Source organism: Sturnira hondurensis, unplaced genomic scaffold, assembly GCF_014824575.4.
Source record: "Sturnira hondurensis isolate 20B ecotype Veracruz unplaced genomic scaffold, ASM1482457v3 Scaffold0018728, whole genome shotgun sequence".
NCBI classification, from domain to species: Eukaryota; Metazoa; Chordata; class Mammalia; order Chiroptera; family Phyllostomidae; genus Sturnira; species Sturnira hondurensis.
Window position 1 is genome coordinate 20537578 of NW_028091359.1, and position 18031 is coordinate 20555608.

At 41.6% G+C, this 18031-nt stretch overlaps 1 protein-coding gene across 7 annotated transcripts in view; it reads left to right on the plus strand.

The window, feature by feature from the left end:
* The window catches only part of RAP1GAP2 (RAP1 GTPase activating protein 2), a 223428-nt gene that overhangs the window by 169146 nt on the left and 36251 nt on the right, over positions 1-18031 (plus strand). For all 7 annotated transcript variants that reach the window (XM_037069725.1, XM_037069722.1, XM_037069721.1 and 4 more), the window contains 3 exons: positions 9875-9953; positions 10705-10758; positions 13264-13347. In XM_037069725.1, the coding sequence (XP_036925620.1) occupies positions 9875-9953; positions 10705-10758; positions 13264-13347 (217 nt within the window). The remainder of the gene's footprint in view (positions 1-9874; positions 9954-10704; positions 10759-13263; positions 13348-18031) is intronic.

Here is an 18031-nt window from a genome sequence, read left to right on the forward strand (position 1 = left end):
ATGTCCTGGAGGTTCCTAAGCCTCTTCTCACTTTTTTGAGTTTTTGTTTTTTCATTGTTTTCTGTTTGGTCATTTCTTCCTTCCTTCTGGTCCACTCCATTGATTTGAGTCCCAGTTTTCTTTCCATCACTATTGGTTCCCTGTGCATTTTGCTTCATTTCATGTAGTGTATCCTTCATTTTTTCATCTAATTTGTGACTAAAATCAACCGGTTCTGTGAGCATCTTGATCACCAGTGTTTTGAACTGTGCATTTGATAGGTTGGCTATCTCTTGGTCACTTAGAAGTATTGGCTCAGGGACTTTGAGCTGTTCTTCTTCTTGAGCCATAATGTTTTGGTCTGTTTGCACCTGTTACGTGTGAGGGGCAGAGGCTTATGTGTTCACCAGGGTGAGTCTACCCAGTCCCTGGGTTGTGACTGGGGACAGGGTCAGAAAGTGAGCAATGGCATTTGTTCTGCTCTCTCTTGGATTTTGGTCCCCTCTGCCACTTCCCACAAACAAACTGGGCCCTTCTGGTGCTGGTTCCTGGGTGGGTGGGCTTGTGTACATTCTAGGACCCTGTGGGTCTCTCCAACGAACTCTCCTGTGAGTCTGGGAACTTCTCCTGGCACCTCAACCCCCCAAAGTTTTTTCATTCGGTGCTTTTAGGCTTTATTTGCTGTCTCTGGGGCCCTGGGTTGCACGGTCTGTCTCACTGACCATTTTTAAACCTGCCTGGTTTATCTGTATGTGAATGTGTGACCACAGTCAGCCAGCCACCTTGTGAGCCTTACTGGGTTTTTGTTCCGCACCCACCCGGTGTGCTAACCACTGCCTTTCTGGCCAGGACCCCTCCACTGGCCGCCAACTCCACCCCTCTTACTAGTATGGATGAATGGTTAGTTGTTGTTGGACTTCAATGCAGTTCAATTTTCTGTCTGTTTTGGTTGTGTTTTTGTTTCTAAAATTTTGTTGTCCTTAAATTTGGTTGTGTGAGGAGGTACAGTATTTCCACCCATGCCTCCATCTTGGCTCTAAGTCCAACTATAACACACTTCTTATCACTTACAGATCAATGAGGACAGGGGTAAGAGGATAATCTCAATATTATTTATGTGAATTATAGATATATACAGAGATAGATCTCTATTGTATCTATCTATACTTAGCCTTCAGCCTTTGACCCTGTAATGGAGATTTCTACCTCTGTGCCTGTGGGACATTCACAGGGGTTGGTTGTGAGGAGGTCAGTGGCTCTGTGCATGTGCTGCAGCAGAACCATCTTGGAGCAGAGCCACGTGGCAAACCAACCCAGACTTCTAGGCTCCAGCCATTTAAAAGACAATAAAAGTTAAACATGCACATATACAATGTTTGAATATAAATATCTAAGATACGTAAAGAGAAATAAGAATATATATTCCTATTTCCTCCATATTTCTGTTCTCATTCTGTAGAACATTCTGTTAAACACATTGTTTTGGAACTTGCTTCTCTTAACAATATATCTACAGTTTTTCCCATATTGGCACAGGAAGAGCTGCTTCATTCCTTTTACTGCTGCATAGTATTCCATTACGTGGATATGAAGTCATTTATTTAATAGATCCCCCATTCATGGCCACTGTCAGTATTTGGTAGCACAAATAATGCTGCAATGAATAACTGTGTACAAATGTCAGTGTGTATGGTTAAAATAATATCTCAGAAGTGAGATGGCTGGTTCCAAACATGAATGCATTCATATTTTAATAGATATTGTCCAATTGCCTTCTGTAGGAACGCTATAAATTTGAACTTTACCAGTAATGTATCCAGAGTACTTATTTTCTCAAAGTCTCTCCAGCAGAATATTTTGTCAAACACTTGGGATTTTTGCCAATCTGATAGGTGAGAATGGTATTTTCATGTAGTTTAAATTTACCATAATTTTATTGAATTATGTTGAGCATATGTTTAAGGAGCACATGTATTTATTTTCTGTGAACTGTCTGTTCATAAGCCTTGCTTCTTTTTAAAATTGGATTGTTAGTCCAAATTTCTATTTTTAAAAATCTTGCAGATAATTCTTGATATTAGGTAGATTTAAGAACCAGTCTTTTGAGATACAAAGTAAATCTATATAAATTTCAGAAAGCAGGTATTTTGCCAAATATATTTGCTGTACTTAGAAGAAAATTAATTGTCTTAAGTAGCTTCTTATTAAATATGAAAGAATAGCATTTTCAAGTGGTTGGTGTTGTTAGTAGTCTCTCCGTGCCTCAGTTTGTCTATAAAGTGGATGTCGTCGTACCCACCTTAAAATTATTGAATGCTTATTATATGCCAGAGCCTGATGCTCTGTAGCTACCCAACAGTGGTCGCTACTCTTATTATCAATATTATTACCTAAAGAGAATAAGAAGAAGAAATTAACAAAGATTAAGGCCAACACAAATAAATTAGAAATAAAACAAACATAAAACTTGATCAATCAGCTTAGCAATACCCACAACCTTTGAATCAGCCTATAACTTGATAAATCAATCTAGGCTACAGATTTCTATATAGCATAGAAAAAGATATTCAATTGGAAGAAAAAACCAAAATATGTAACTAGCTAGTCAAATATAGATAAATGTGATACAAAACAAAATTAGGCATTAGAAAATTAGGCATATAGCCACAGATATGAAGAAGACTGAATAATTACTAATAGATGTTATATTCAATCCACATTATTATATTGGAATTTTTATTTGAAACAGATGCATTTCTAGGAAATCATACTAATTTAATATGAGATTAGAAACCTGACCAGATCAATAAGTATGTAATAAATTGGAAAGTTTCCAAAAAATTCTCTCTCCAAAAGTTTCTAGGTCTAGATGGTTTGCAGGTAGTTATTTTAAACTCATAAGGAACAGATTTCATGCTGTATATAACTGTTCAAAAAGAAAAAACATGGAAAGCTCCCCAATTAGTTAAACAATGTTTAAAAGATTCTCATGAAAAATATTAGACCAGTGAAATGAAAAAAGAAAAAGGAAGAAAAATATGGGCCAGCCCTGGCCAGGTGGCTCAGTGGGTTGGAGCAATGTCCTCTTTGCCAAGTGGTTGCAGGTCTGATCCTTCATCAGGGCACATACCTAGTTTGTGGGTTTGACCCCTGGTTGGGGTGCACAGGGGAGGCAGCGAAACAATGTTTCTCTCTCACATCAATGTGTCTCTCTCTCTTCCTCTCTCTTGGGTGAGGATTATAAAAAGACAAAGAAAAAATAGGGGCCAATATTCCTTATGAATGTAGAAGTAAAGATTCTAAACAAAATACCAATTCCAGCAATTCAAATACAAGCAGTCAACCAGCAGAATAATGTACTATAACCAAGAAAGAGTTATTGTAGAAGTGCAAAAATGGTTAATATTAGGAAATTCATTTATCCATTCAGTGTTTGTTTAACCAAGGCATAATAACACCTCATATATGCCAGGCTTTCTCTAGGAATGGGGATTGTGGGGAATAAGCTCTTGTCACCTGGCTGTAGGGAGTATTCCATTCACATTAGGTTTCTTATTCCTTGCCCTTACTCATCTTCTGTGGACATGGACTATTGCAGGCTAGTGAGGGTGACCCAAAGACAGATGCTATGGGATAAATGAAAGAAATTCAAAAGAGGTTGAATGCGGAGTGTGAGTGTGTGAGTGTGTGAGGTGGAGAGGTCAGGCTGGAAAGGTAAGAAAAGGCTAAATCATTTAGGAACTGTGTCTAGGAACTTAGATTTTTATTCTGTGAGCAATAGGAGAGCTCCTGAAAGGAGAACATCATGATCAGGTTTGCAATGGGGAAAGAACACTGGCTACAGTAAAAAAAATGGCTTGGAGGGAAGGCAAAGCCAGCAGCGAGAACGTGCGTGAGTCAGGAGGCTGCTTCGCTGGGTCAGGTGATTATCCAGGTCATCAGGTAGTGTAATGTGAATGGTGGCTCCAGAGCTGTGCTAACCAATAGCCTGGGTGGAAACTGGAACTGAGGAGCTCTGCACTGAGGATAGAGAAAAATGGGTGGAAAATTCCAACACATCCAGGGAAGACGGACATTAAGAAAGGCAGCCCAAAACAACAAGTGATCGAAGGATCTAATGCCAATAAAATGTAAATAATTCTACTCTTTTAAATAAATGTAAGATCCTCAAAAGATAAAGAACAGCATCTATAAAAGGGATACTAAGTTATGGTACAATGAATGAATAAAAATGAATCAAGAATGGATATATATGAGTATAAAAATAATTTGAATTATTGGAAATAAAAAATAGTGAAGTAAAAAAAAAATACATGGGGTAAAAATCTGGTCTAACATAATCTGTTCAGAGCCAAAGAGTGAATCTGTGCACTCGAAGATATAGTCTCCTGGAATTCCTCAAGTGCACAGCTCAGACATAGTGGCAGAGGATATGAAAAAGACTGGGAGGCCCAGCATGTGTCTTTAAGGAGCTCCAGAAGAAAAGAATAGAGAAGCCAGTGGAGAAGAAATAACCAAAGAGAAAACAGCTGAGAATGTTTCAGAATTGAAGAAAGAAAGCACACGCTATGGTGCTGAGCAAAATTTTAAAACAAGACAATACTTCTAGATACATTGGAGTGAAACATTAGAACAGCAAAGATAAAAAAAGAAAAAATAAAGCTTTCTAAGGATAAGGACATTATCTATGAAGTAATGGCAACTAGACTTCTTATCAGCCATGGGTCAATGGGACAATATCTTTAAAATACTGAAGGAAAAAAGAAAGAAAAAAGCCCTTTAACCTAAAATTCTATACCCAGAAAAACTATTTGCAAAAACAAAATAAAACTGTTTTCAGACACACATAAAAAATGAAGGGAGTAGGTCACTCACGGGCCCTTTCTGAGAGAATTACTAAAGAATGTGCATCAGCCAGAAAAAAAGAGAAGCCAAATAAAAGATGCAATTAAAAAGTGGGAAGAAATTGGTGAACTATGTTGATAAATTTAATTACTGACTAGAAAAAATAAGTAAAATTTTTTTTTGTGTTTAAAGATGCTTGAACTAAATTTATAAACAGAAGTAGGAAGGACAATGGGAAGGGAAGGGGTCAGTAGTTATTGTTTGCACTTCTCTCCTCAAGACAGAGAAACCAAGTTTAGAGTTTGTTGGAAAAGTATATAATTATGTGTATTGGAAGTTATAGAAATACAATCCATAGCAGAGGGATAAAAAGATTTTTTAAAAAACTCTACTAAACTGAAGGCAGGAAATTGGAGGAAAAAATAAAAGAAATCATAAGGTAATAGAAAACACCAAATAACAAATAATTCCAAATACACTAGTAAGCACAGTAAATATAAACTGATTAAGGTAGCCTATGAAATTATATACCTATCAGATAGGACTAAAAACAAAGCTATATTCTGCTTAGTAAAAGACCTACCTACAGAAAAATAATGTGAAACTCTTTAAGATGAAGGGGAAAAAAAGACATGCTGGGAAAATACCAACCAAGAAAGCTGGTGTAACAATATTACTATCAGACAAAATAGAATTTCAGGAAAGAAGCATTAGTAGGGATAAAAGGAGCACTCCTTTGTAACTCATGAATACTCCTTCCCCTCTCGATGTTTCCTGCTGCGTGGAGAAAACACTTCTGTGTAACACCCCTGGCTCTCTCCGCACTTTCTATCTAGTAGGTGAATTTCGGAGCAAGATCTCGGCATGTGTAGCTGTGTTGTCATCAGGGCTTCCTTCTACTCCCTGGTACCACAAGTCCCAGCTGAGCAGACCCCATGAGAGGAGGCTTGCCCCTGCCCAGCACTGCCTGGGCCTGGGTGGGTAATTCTGGAATTGAATTAGAAGATTTGTTTCATCTTCGCATTAACCTGTGTGCTTTCTCTTGATCTTTAGCAATAACAAAGGAGTTATTTTGACTTCCAATTGCCTTACTCTTAATTTTTTTTTGTTTCTGAGTTTGATCATAACCTTGGTAAGGAAAGATGCCCTTTATGGGAGCCCTCTGAGTCTTCAGCCTACAAGATGATAAAGAGAGCAGTCCACCCAGGAGATCGAATAGTCCTGAACTTGTAAGCTTGAACTTAGTAACAGAGTCTTGGGTTTAAAAAGGCAAAAACTGCCCTGACTGGTGTAGCTCAGTGGATTGAGCATGGGCCTGTGAACCACACGATCATGGTTGATTCCCAGTCAGGGCACATGCCTGGGTTGCTGGCCAGTTCCCAGCAGGGGACTCACGAGAGGCAACCATACATTGATATTTCTCTCCTCTCCTTCCCTTCCTCTCTAAAGATAAATAAATAAAATCTTTTAAAAAAAGGCAAAAACTCTTAGGGATATAGAAGTAGACAAATCCTTAGTTATAATGGAATTTCAATAACAGTTCTCGTACACCGATGGACCAAGCAGACAAAAAAATTGTGAGGATATAGAAGATTTGAACAATGCAATAAACAAATTTGATCTTGTAACATACTTTCCTGAACTCAACAAAAGAAAAATGTACATTCTTTTCAAGCCCACATAGAAGAACATGAAAATAAGTCTATGTGTTAAGTCAATAAACTTCAAATAATATCATACAGATTATGTTCCTTGAATAAAAGAAAATTAAATCAACAAATTAAAATACTGAAGAAAAAACATCATACATGTAGAGTTAAAAAAAAAAACCTTTAAAATAACTCATGGGTTAATGGGGAAATCTCAAAAAAACTGACCAAATATTTAGAACTCAATGACAATGGAAATAGTACTTACTAATGCGTAAGATGCAAAAAAAAAAAGGTAGAGAAAGATGTATAGCTTTAAAAAAATTTGTATTATTTATGCTATTACAGTTGCCTCCACTTTTTCTCCTTTTGCCCACCTCTACCAAGCACCCCAGTTCCTCAGGCAATCCCCACACCATGGTCTGTGTCCACGGGTCACACATATATGTTCTTTGGCTAATCTTTCACTTTTTTCCCCCAGAAAGATGTATAGTTTTAAATGCATTCATGAAAAAGAAGAAAGATTAAATATGTAAGCACCTGGCTCAAGAAGTTAGAAAAGGAATAGAAAAAACTCCCAAAGTAAACGGAAGGAAGGAAAATAAAAAGGACAAGAACAAGTTGCTGAAGTAGAAAGCAAAAATAACAAATAGAGACAATCAACAAGACCAAAAGCTATCTGCCTGAAAGGATGAGATAAACCCCTAGCGAGGGCTGATTAAGGAAAACAGAAAAAATACAGATGGTATTATAGCAACGAAGGAAAGGATAGAACCACAGGCAGACATGGAGTCCTAAGTGAATTCCAAAACAACTTTATATCAATACATTTGGTGGATAATTTTATAGAAAAATATAAATTACCAAAATTTACTCAATAAGGAGTAGGCCACCTAAATATTCACTGGTAAATAACTGAATTGGTGGCCAAGGTACCCTCCCACAAAAACAAAAAGAGCAGGCCCAGAGTTTCACAGGTGAGTTTTAACAAACCTCTAAGGAACAGAAAATCCCTGTGGTATACAGACTCTTTCCGAGAATGAGGAACTCCCAGCAATTTTATGAGGCTGGAACAGTACTCTGATACCAAAACCTGACAAGGGAAGTACAAGAAAACAAAAAGGCTAGTGTTGCTATTGAACATAGATATGAAACTCTAAATAAAATATTAATCAATGGAAGTCAGCAGGATATAAAAAAATCACACATAAGAAGTCAGTTTGACATTTCAAAAATTTATATGGAACCATAAACAACCCCGAATAGCAGCTGCAATTTTGAGAAAGAAGAACAAAGTAGGAGGAATCAAAATATCTGATACCAAACTGCATTACAAGGCCACTGTAATCAAAACAGCCTGGTACTGGCATAAAAACAGGCACATAGACCAATGGAACAGAACAGAGAGCCCAGACATAAACCTAAGTCTCTACAGGCAATTAATATTTGACAAAGGGGGCAGTAATATAAAATGGAGTAAAGATAGCCTCTTCAACAAATGGTGTTGGGAGAACTAGACAGCTATGTGCAAAAAAATGAAACTTGAGCACCAACTTACACTATACACAAAAATAAATTCGAGGTGGATAAAAGACTTAAATATAAGCTGTGACACCATTAAAGTCCTAGAGGAGAGCATTGGCAGGAAAATCTCAGATATTCCACGCAGCAACATTTTTACTCATATGTTCCCTAGAGCAAGGGACATAAAGGAAAGGATAAACAAATGGGATCTCATCAAAATAAAAAGCTTCTGCGTGGCTAAAGAAAACAGTATTAAGATAAAAAGAGAAGCAACTGTAAGGGAAAACATATTTGCCAATGATACCTCAGACAAAGGTTTAATCTCCAAAATATACAAAGGACTTACATGACTCCACTCTAAGAAGACAAGCACCCCAATTAAAAAATAGGCAATGGACTTGAACAGACACTTCTCCTAGGAGGACATACAGAGAATCCAGAGACACATGAAAAGATGCTCGATATTGCTAGCTATCAGAGAGATGCAAATTAAAGCCACAGTGAGATACCACTTTACACCAGTCAGAATGGCTATCACAAACAAAGCAACAAACAACAAATGTTGGAGAGGTTGTGGGGAAAAGGGGACCCTAGTTCACTGTTGGTGGGATTGCAGACTGGTACAACCATTATGGAAAACAGTATGGAATTTTCTAAGAAAACTAAAAATGAACATGCCTTTTGACCCAGCAATTCCACTATTAGGAGTATATCCTAAGAACCCTGAAACACCAATCCAAAAGAACCTATGCACCCCAATGTTCATAGCAGCACAATTTACAACAACCAAGAGTTGGAAGCAACCTAGATGCCCATCGGTAAATGAATGGATCAAAAAGCTATGGTACATTTACACAATGGAATTCTATGCAGCAAAAGGAAAGAAGAAGCTCCTACCCTTTGCAACATCATGGATGGAACTGGAAAGCATTATGCTGAATGAAATAAGCCAGGCGGTGAAAGACAAATACCATATGATCTCACCTTTAACAACAAAAGCTAAACAACAAAACAAACAAGCAAAATATAACCAAAGACACTGAAACAGAGAACAGGCTGACAGGGAACAGAGGGGAGAGAATTTTAGGGGGGAAAGGGGAAGGATCTACAGGAACTAGTACAAAGGACACATGGACAACAACTAAGAGGGGTGGAAATGGGAGAGGTGGGGAGCACTGGATGGGGTGGGCTGGGATGGGAGTAAAAGACAGAAAACTACTTGAACAATAATTAAATAAAAAAGAAAAAAAGTCAGTTTGACCCATAGACTGAAGAGATGGCTCAACAGAAGTGCAATCCACCAGGTTTACAGATGAAAAATTCATGATTGTCTCAGCAAATGCAGAAAAGCGTTCAGTAAAATCCATCACTTTCATAATGTGCTAAATGAATCAGGGGAACAGGATAAATTTAGAGTCTTATGGTAAATCTCTTTATAAAGCAACTTTTATCCCACTTATATTTTGAGTAAATCCAGATTTTCATATATTAGAATTTCTTTTCATAAAGGCTTAGTTGCATGTGAGAACCCAAATATATCCAGAAGCTGTGCCTGGTTCTTTGTGAGAACACAAAACCCCACAAAGAAACCAAAAAATAATGGTGAACTTTGAAGATGACTCTTTGCTTTTCCCATAGTTTGGTTTTGGGCAACTTCACCAGGTAGGCTGTTTAAGTATCCACCTCCCATGAGGTTACCTGGGTAGGATTTCCTTTTCCCACCATTTGAGTGTGGTGCCCAGCACATGGGTTGGGTAAAATGAGGCACATCTGACCTCAGGGAGATATGAAGCAAGTGTCCCTGCCTTGTGGTCTGGCATGATCTCAGCCACCTTCCTCATTGACTTGGTTTCTTGTGGACACGTCTCTCTTTGCAGGTCCAAAGTGAAGACAGTGCATGAACGAATCCCCTTGGCAGGATTGAGCAAGCTGCCCAGCATCCCTCAGATTGCGAAGGTGAAAGCCGACTCCTGAGAGAAGGCAGCTTCTTCCCTTAGCCCAGGGCTGGCCTCTGGAGTGGGTGGGAGTGCAGGCTTCTCCTGGGTGGGCTTTGGCCCTTAACTGCGTGCATGGGGGTGGGGGAGGGCAACCGGCACACACCTGTCTTCCTGATACCCTCCCTAGCTCATCCTTGCGGCTGAGGCTACTCAGTATAATCCATGGTCTCTTCCCTCAAGTTCATGGCTAGTTCAGGGGGCAAGAGACTTGGAAAGACAGAGCTTGATATGGAGAGTAGGACTTCAGAGGAGGACCGGGAGGGAGTGGCCAGGGAGCCTTCACAGCAGAGGAGGGTTGGGCTTAGGGATAGCCATGCTGTTGGTCCAGATGGAGGATGCCATCACCTTACTCCGCCCCCAGCCCCTAGGTCAGGAGCCATCAGCTGGTAGAGGGGCCTGTGCCACTGCTCTGGGGAAACTTGGGAATTGAGTTAGCCAAGTGGGATGAGAAGGATGGTCAGCTGAGTTGGGTTGGACCCACACTTTGGGGGTGGGAATGCTGGGCAAAACTGTGCACAATCCCTTTGATGACCTCACTTCATCAGGAAAGTAGGTTGACTTTCCTGGCCCCTCAGAGAGCAGCGGCGCCAGGCCTCCCGATCTGCAGGTCCTGGCCCCGCCCCACCGTGTTCCTTCTTTGGCCGGCAGAGGAGCCCAGGTGCCGTCTGGGACCTGGCCCCTGAGCTGTGTGTTTCTCTCTCCCTGCCTAGGCTTTCTGTGATGATGCAGTGGGACTGAAATTCAGCCCTGTCCTGTACCCCAAGGTGAGACCTTTGTCCCTCCCCTTACCCTGGGCTCTGTGGCTTGGCATGGATTTGTTCACTGGCGTCTCCGTGGGAAGTTGTCTGCATCTTCGTGGGGTTTTGTGGGGTGTCTGTGATACACCTCCTGTCTCCCTCTCGCTGCCCACCCCTTCACTGGCTGGTTTTCTGGAAAGCCATCCTTGGCCGCATCTGGGTCTCCAGCCTGCCCAAGTTGGTCCCCAGCTGTGTGGGGGTGAAGGAGGTGTATAGTAGCTTCTCCATCTCACTCTGGTCCTACAGCCCTGAGGCCAGTGCTGGGGTGGGGAGTGTTCTGCCTCTAGCTGGGGGGCTGGGGGCTGGTGCAGACCTGGTCAGCCATCACGGAGGAGGGAGTGGGCCAGAAGGCAGAACTCCACTGAAAAATAAAAGGTGGGCTGTGGCTCCTCATTGCCAATGCTGCGCAGTTCTGAGCCCCTGCTTGGTCCTTGTTAATGGACTAGCTGCCTCTCTGCTATCAGTTTCCTTAGGACTGTCCTAATCGTGACCCCAGTTCTGATGTGGGCGTGGGGTGGGGAGAGGAGCAATAATAACAAAACAAAACAACAAACAGCCCACTCAAGAACAATTACGGCATGACAGGACTTAAATCACCCACAGACAGTTGCTTTAGATCTAGGAAGAGCCCCTGTGCACCTGCTGCTTCCTCATGAGCCAGCGGGGTCTGGAGAGAGGAGATGGGTGTGGAGCTGTGCTTCTGTGCCTGCCCCGTGGGCCAGCGCTGTGGTGGCCGGGGCTTGCTGGGGCTGGCTCAGTCTATTCCCTGGGTCCTCTTCCGACAACCAGGAACCACGAGGTGAAATGTTTGGTGGGGAAGAGAGTTGCTATCCTGGCTGGACATCCAGAACCCCCTGGAACAAACACCTTCCATGTTCACGATTTGGGCAGGACACTATGTATCCCTACAGAGTGGCCGAGCTAATGCAGGGTCTTTTCCTGCACGGCGCATGCGCCAGACCCCTTCTCCCAGGCACTTCTTTTCAGCCCTCTGAGCATCTGCAGGCACTTACCAGTAATAAGCTGCACTCCACTGAACATTTTCTCTCATCCCAACTGCCCTTCTCTTTACAATTAAAGCTGAATTAGCGAGGTTTAACCACACATTAAAACCTCATCATAAAGGCCCCACTTAACTACAAGTTTGGCAAATTTTGTTGTCAAATCATATCCACCGAGAGAACCTAATGACGCTCATTTGCATAGTTCTCTCCATCACTCGGAAAGCCTCCTGCTCTGGTAACGATGGAGGAGCAGCTGTATTTTCGTGTTTGCTACATTTGAAGGACTCCTCAGTCCGGCTGGATGTTCATCTGGCTGGGATGTTGTGTGTGTGCGTTTTCAGAATTCAGAGTTTAGAACGTTCCTTGGCAGGTCTCCATGGCCGGGCGCCTCTTCCCTGGCAGGGCAGCCGCTCTGCTCCTTCGGCTCCTCCCGGGAGGGGGAGGGTGGCTTGCTCTGGGCCAGCCAGCAGTGCTCTTCCAGGGGGAGCTGACAAGTGTCCATTTCCTCAAGCAGATGAACGCCTCCCAGACCTAACACGGGCCATGTAGTCCGGCCAACAAACAAGTCGTGCCTGGTTTGTTTTTTCCAGTAGCATAACAGGAAACAGGAGGTTGGGTCCCTTCTTTTTATGAAAAGGGTGTCACGGTAGCATCCAAATCTTCTCTTACCCACTGAGCTGGTTCTGCTATAATCTTTCTGGGGGGTTACGTAGATGGTGATGATGGTGATGGGGGTGGTGTAGCTTCTCGGTGCTCTGCACCTTATGTGCCCGATCTCACTGAATCCTCACAACTGCACAGTCCCATTTTACAAATGAGGAAACTGAGGCCCAGAGAAGTTAAGTGGCTCACTTGAAGCTATACAGGTAAAAACAGTAGATTCAAAATTAGAGTTTAGTGTTCCTGACCCTCAGATACCAATTCTTTGCAGTGTGATAGAACATTAGCAGAACCAGTGGTTAGCTCCCCCCCATATTGTATTAGGGTACGCTCCTCCTAACAGCGATCTCCTTTTAGGTTTCTCAGTTATAGAGAAGGCAGATTAAAGTCTGGCAGGAGCAGTGCCTTGTCAAAATTATATTGCTGATTATACGTGGAATTAGAGCGAGTATCTCCCTTGCTTACCAGTTTTGGAGGCCTGGTTTCACAGGTAGAATACTGGGGTGAAGTCAGTATTGACTGAGTCCTGCTGGACTCCCCATGTGCGCAAGCCTGGGCCAGCACGTCTGGATGGGAACGAGTGATGTAGACATCCGGCCACTGCTGGGGGGCGCTTTGGTGTTGAGGCCTAACTGAGACCTTTGGAGCTGCATCCTGACCATCTACTTCGGCCTTCGCCCTTTCTCCTCTAATACATGTGTGGATGTCTCCTGTCAGGCGGGCACGCTCTCCACTGAAATGGGTGCTGCCCCTTCTGTTTCCCTCCAAGTTGGCAAACCATCTGGTTTTTTCATCCCACATTTTCCAGGCCTCCCAGATGATTGTGTCCTATGATGAGCATGATGTCAAGAACACTTTCAAATTTGGAGTCATTTATCAGAAAGCCAGGCAGGTAAGCACCACAAATCCATACTGACCACTATATCCTCTGGGTTCTTCCTGGGTACACTTACTTTCTTCCCCAAGCACAGTACTAGGTTCTTAAATGTGCCGATTGCAAGTATGAGTTAGACGGGAGGTGGCTGGGTTGTCAGGCCATTCCTCACACCCAGGCCTGCAAAGCCTTTAAATGGTAATGTGATTTTCCAAATGGTAACTTTTGATTCTTTCTGATGGCTGCTCCTGCTTATCGTTCTCTCTAGGCTGTGGGTTACAAGACAAATCAGACTGGTTGGAGGGAATGGATTAGCCCAAGCTGCTCTCTCTTTGCCCACAATCCTCCCAGCTGGGAATAGCTTTTTCTCCCCACACTTCAGTAGTGTGGCAGCCAGTCATGTGCGTTTCTTCCCAAATCTGTGATCAGCGACATCATGTTTGAAGCTTAAATTCAGCCATGGTAGGGTATTTGCACCATGGAAATGGGCAAACCCCAGGGCTTCTGTCGGCCAGTGTGGAGAGCCAGGTGTTAAAAACTCACCAGTGCACCACTGCTCCCCCTGCTCCGTCTGTTTCAGCTCTGACGTGCTTTGCAGTTAGTTGGACGAATAATGTTTCTCAGTGTGTGAAGTACTCTGTGAGCGAGTGACTTGGACAGGGTTTGGGCGCATAGAAACATTTTAAAGGCTCTAAGGACCCCCAAGGTAAAGAGCTCTTTATAACTTTGTCGAATATTTATTAACAGCCTGACGAATAGTTGGCTGAACACACTGATGTTTCCTCAGCTAGGTTTTATGAAAGAAGGTTTCACACTCGTTTCATCTTCGTATGATCCAGGGTCCTAGCATGGTGACTTTGTATAAATGCAGTCATAGTGTTCTGGTATGTGAATTAATGAATGAATAAAAGTTTTGGCCCTGCTGATAGTAGGTCAATAGTACCTTTTACCATTATCTGTGGGTTTGTTTGTTTGTTTGTTTGTTTTTGCATGCCTGAGTCTTTCTTGGCTACCTAATACCTGACTTCCTTGTTTGGAGATATTAGACCGCCAGAAGCCTGGGTTCACTTAAAAACACTCTAATTAAGTGAAGAGTTTAAGAACTGAAAGAGTAGCACAGATAAATCATATAATTTAAGGGAGATTATTCAGAGAGGTGCTATGATTATTTTTACATATTGCATTTTTATTTTGTACAGCTCTGCTAATATAATCCGCCTAATTAACATTCTTTGCTTGTGAAATTTACCAAAGCAGATCTCATAAGGTGATTATTATCCGATGCTCCAGCCAAGCTATAATTACCGAACATTAACCATCCTCCTCTGAGGAGTCCGTGTGTTGTTTGTGTACCTGATACTGCTGAGGCAAGGTGGGGGCGTGGGAGGAGACGTCTTTTTAAAAAAAAACCTCAGGAGATTGTTGTTTCACAAACCCAGAGATGGGGGCCATTTGATAGGAGTGTTTGTTGCATGAAAGCCCTACACTTACTATTTCAGGATATAAATCAGCCCCATCTAACTCTTCTGTTTGTCCAGCACTGTGCTGAGCACTGGGAGGGGGATACAGGTAATGACTAAAGCACCCTCCCTGAGCGCATGGTCAAGCTCAAGGCCAGTACAAAAATAAAGATAATGCTAATACCAGGCCAGTGTAAACCTGGAGAGAGCATGAGCCAAAATGTTTTCCCAGCAGAAGATGTACATTGCCTGGAGGTGGTTGTTTCCACACTTTGGCCTCGTGACCTAGGGCACATAGGATGCTGGGCTGGAGGTGGGATGCCTTCCTGGAATGCTACAGAGCTTTTCCTCTGAGGGGCTCTATGGTAAAACATTTTAGACTTCATGGGCTGTACTGTCTCTGTTGCAACCACTCAAGACTGCCTTTGTTGTCCAAAAGCAGCCAAAGACAATATGTAAGTGAGTTGGCCTGGTTGTGTTCCAGTAGAACATAATGTATGTAAACAGGCCATGGTTTGCAGACCTCTGCTAGGGAGTGGTGTTTCCCGAACTTCAGACATTCACAAACTGTACTCAGTCTCTGTATTGTATTGTTTGTTCCACTGTATGGCAATGTTACAATTTTTATCACACCTCTACTATAAAGCACTAGATATTTTTTTAAAGTTTTTTTTAAACTAAATACATTTATTTTTAAAGGAAATTTTATATCAATACCCTAATTGGAAAATGGGTATTGTTTGCATGAAATGAAGGTAATTCTAAACAGAAATACTAAAAAAAATAAGAGTTACTGAAATCTTACTACATTCTGTCACCCATCGAAGGCTTGGAACCCCAGGTGTGCCCTTTTTTATTTTAATGTAGGTGGCAGGGAGGTGTGAAGGCACCACCCGTGGGAGGCGTTCCCCTGGAAGGGGTTGTGCGGACTGGAGTGTCTCTGTGTCCCTGATTGGCTGTCTGCTGACCCAGCCGCCATGGGCAGAGCCTGGTGATTAGGCAGGCCCACCCAGTGCTAGAAGCCTGTCACGATTGGAGAGTGCACTGCTCGTTTCAGCTTTGCTTTCTATCTGAAAAAAGTACTAAACTTTTAATTTTTAGGTATCTGTACCTAAAAATTACATGCAGTGGTAAGACGTAATACAGAGAGAGGTGTGTGCCCTTTACCCAGTTTCCCACGCAGGTCTTGTCTTCTGAAACTGCAGTGTGACCTCATAGCCAAACAGTTCATGGGGCTCTTTCTGATTTCCCCAGTTTTGTATGTACTTATCTGGGGCGTGGGGTGTGCGTATTTTGTTGTATATAATTTTATCACATGGTTAGGTCATGCAGTCAAGAAACAAAACTCCGTCACCTTTTTTCCCTTTTAGGGTATCTTGTGTTGCCTTTTTATAATCATGGCAATCTTCCTCCTGCCTCTGTGCTCCCTTCACTCTCCCGTCCTTGACCCTTGGCAACTACTGATCTGTTCTTGAATGTCTAAAACTTTGTCGTTTCAAAAATATTTTCTAAATTGCATCATACAGTATATAAGATGTTGGGATTGGCTTTTTTCCACTTAGTGAAATTCATCTGAATGCTGCAGAGGATCAGTTCACTCCTTTTGAGGGCTGAGTAGTATTCCACAGGGTGGCGCATCAGAGTCTGTGTAGCCTTTCACCCATTGTCGGAAAGCTGGGTTGTGTCCAGGTTTTGGCTATTATGAATAAAGCTGCTTTGAACACGTGTAGACAGGTTTTCGTGTGAACTTAAGTGTTTATTTCTGTGGGATTAATGCCCAGGGGTACAAGTGCTGGATTATATGGCAATCATATGTTCAGTTCTGTGAGAAATTAACAAACTGTGTTTTAAAGTGTTTCCGTTTTACATTCCTACCAGCAATTTTTGATTGACCTGTGATCTCCACATCCTTACCAGCATTTGGTATTTTACTATTTTCATTTAGCACTTCTGATAGATGTGTAGTGATACCATTATTTTTATATCTTATTCCTTAAATTTGCATTTCTGTAATGACTGATGATGTGGAACATCTTTTCATGTGCTTATTTGCTATCTGCATGTCCTTTTGGGTGAAATTATTGAGTCTTTTGACTATTTTCTTCCTTTTTCATTAGTATCATAATAGGAACTTTAAAATGGAGATTAATCACAATAGATTCTAATTCTTAAAATAGAAAGCATAAGCAGAAGAGGATGCTATTTACAACCACAGTCTTCTGTATCTTTCAACACAGAAATATTGTAAGAGAGAAACTAGATTTAGATGGCTAACTGTTGGCTATTTTCTAATTGCATTATTTTTAACTGTTAGGTTAAAAAATTTGTAACAGCTTTATTGAGGTATAATTTGCATATATTGTGAACTGTATGGTATGTGAGTTATGCCTCAATAAAGCGCACAAGTCAGTGGCTTGTTGTATGTCCCCAGAGTCCCACGACGATCACCACTAACTCTGGAGCATGTTTATCACTCGAAAAAGAAACTCTGTATTAATTAGCAGTCACTCTCCACCACCACTCTTTCTAGCTTCTGTTAACCACACATCGACTTTCTGTCTCATGGCGTTTCCTGGTGTGGACATTTCACAGAGATGGAACGATATTATGTGGCCTTTTGTGTCTGACGTTCTTCACCTAGCAACTGTTTTCAACATTCATCCGTGTTGTAGTGGGTATCAGCTCCTCATTCCTTTTTATGGCTGAAGGATATTCCGTTGTATGCATCTCACGTTTTATTCACTCATCGGTTGATAGACATTTTGGTTGTTTCAATCTTGGGGTTTTTATAAGAATGCTGCTATTAACATTAGGGTGGACTTATGTTTTTATTTCACTTGGATATAGTCTTAGAGTGGAATTCTGGGTCTTATGGTAAGTAACCCCATGTGGGGCCTTTTGAGGAACTGCCAGACTTTTCCAGACTTTACCATTTTGCATTCCCACCAGCAGCCTACGTGGATTCTGATTTTTCTACGCTGTCACTTGTCTGTCTTTTTTATTCTAGCCACTAGTGTGTGTAAAGTGGTATTTCATCGTGGTTTTGATTACTATTGAGTTTTAAGAGTTTTTAAAAATATCTTTTAGATAGGAGTCCTTTGTCAGAATTCCAACTATCAGTTTTTTATTTATGGATTGCTTTTTGGTATTAGGCCTAAGAACTCTTTGCTTCGGCTTTGTTTTTTATACTGACCAGGAGCTTTCATTTGAAGAGAAAGTCCTCATTAATCAGCTCCCCAAAT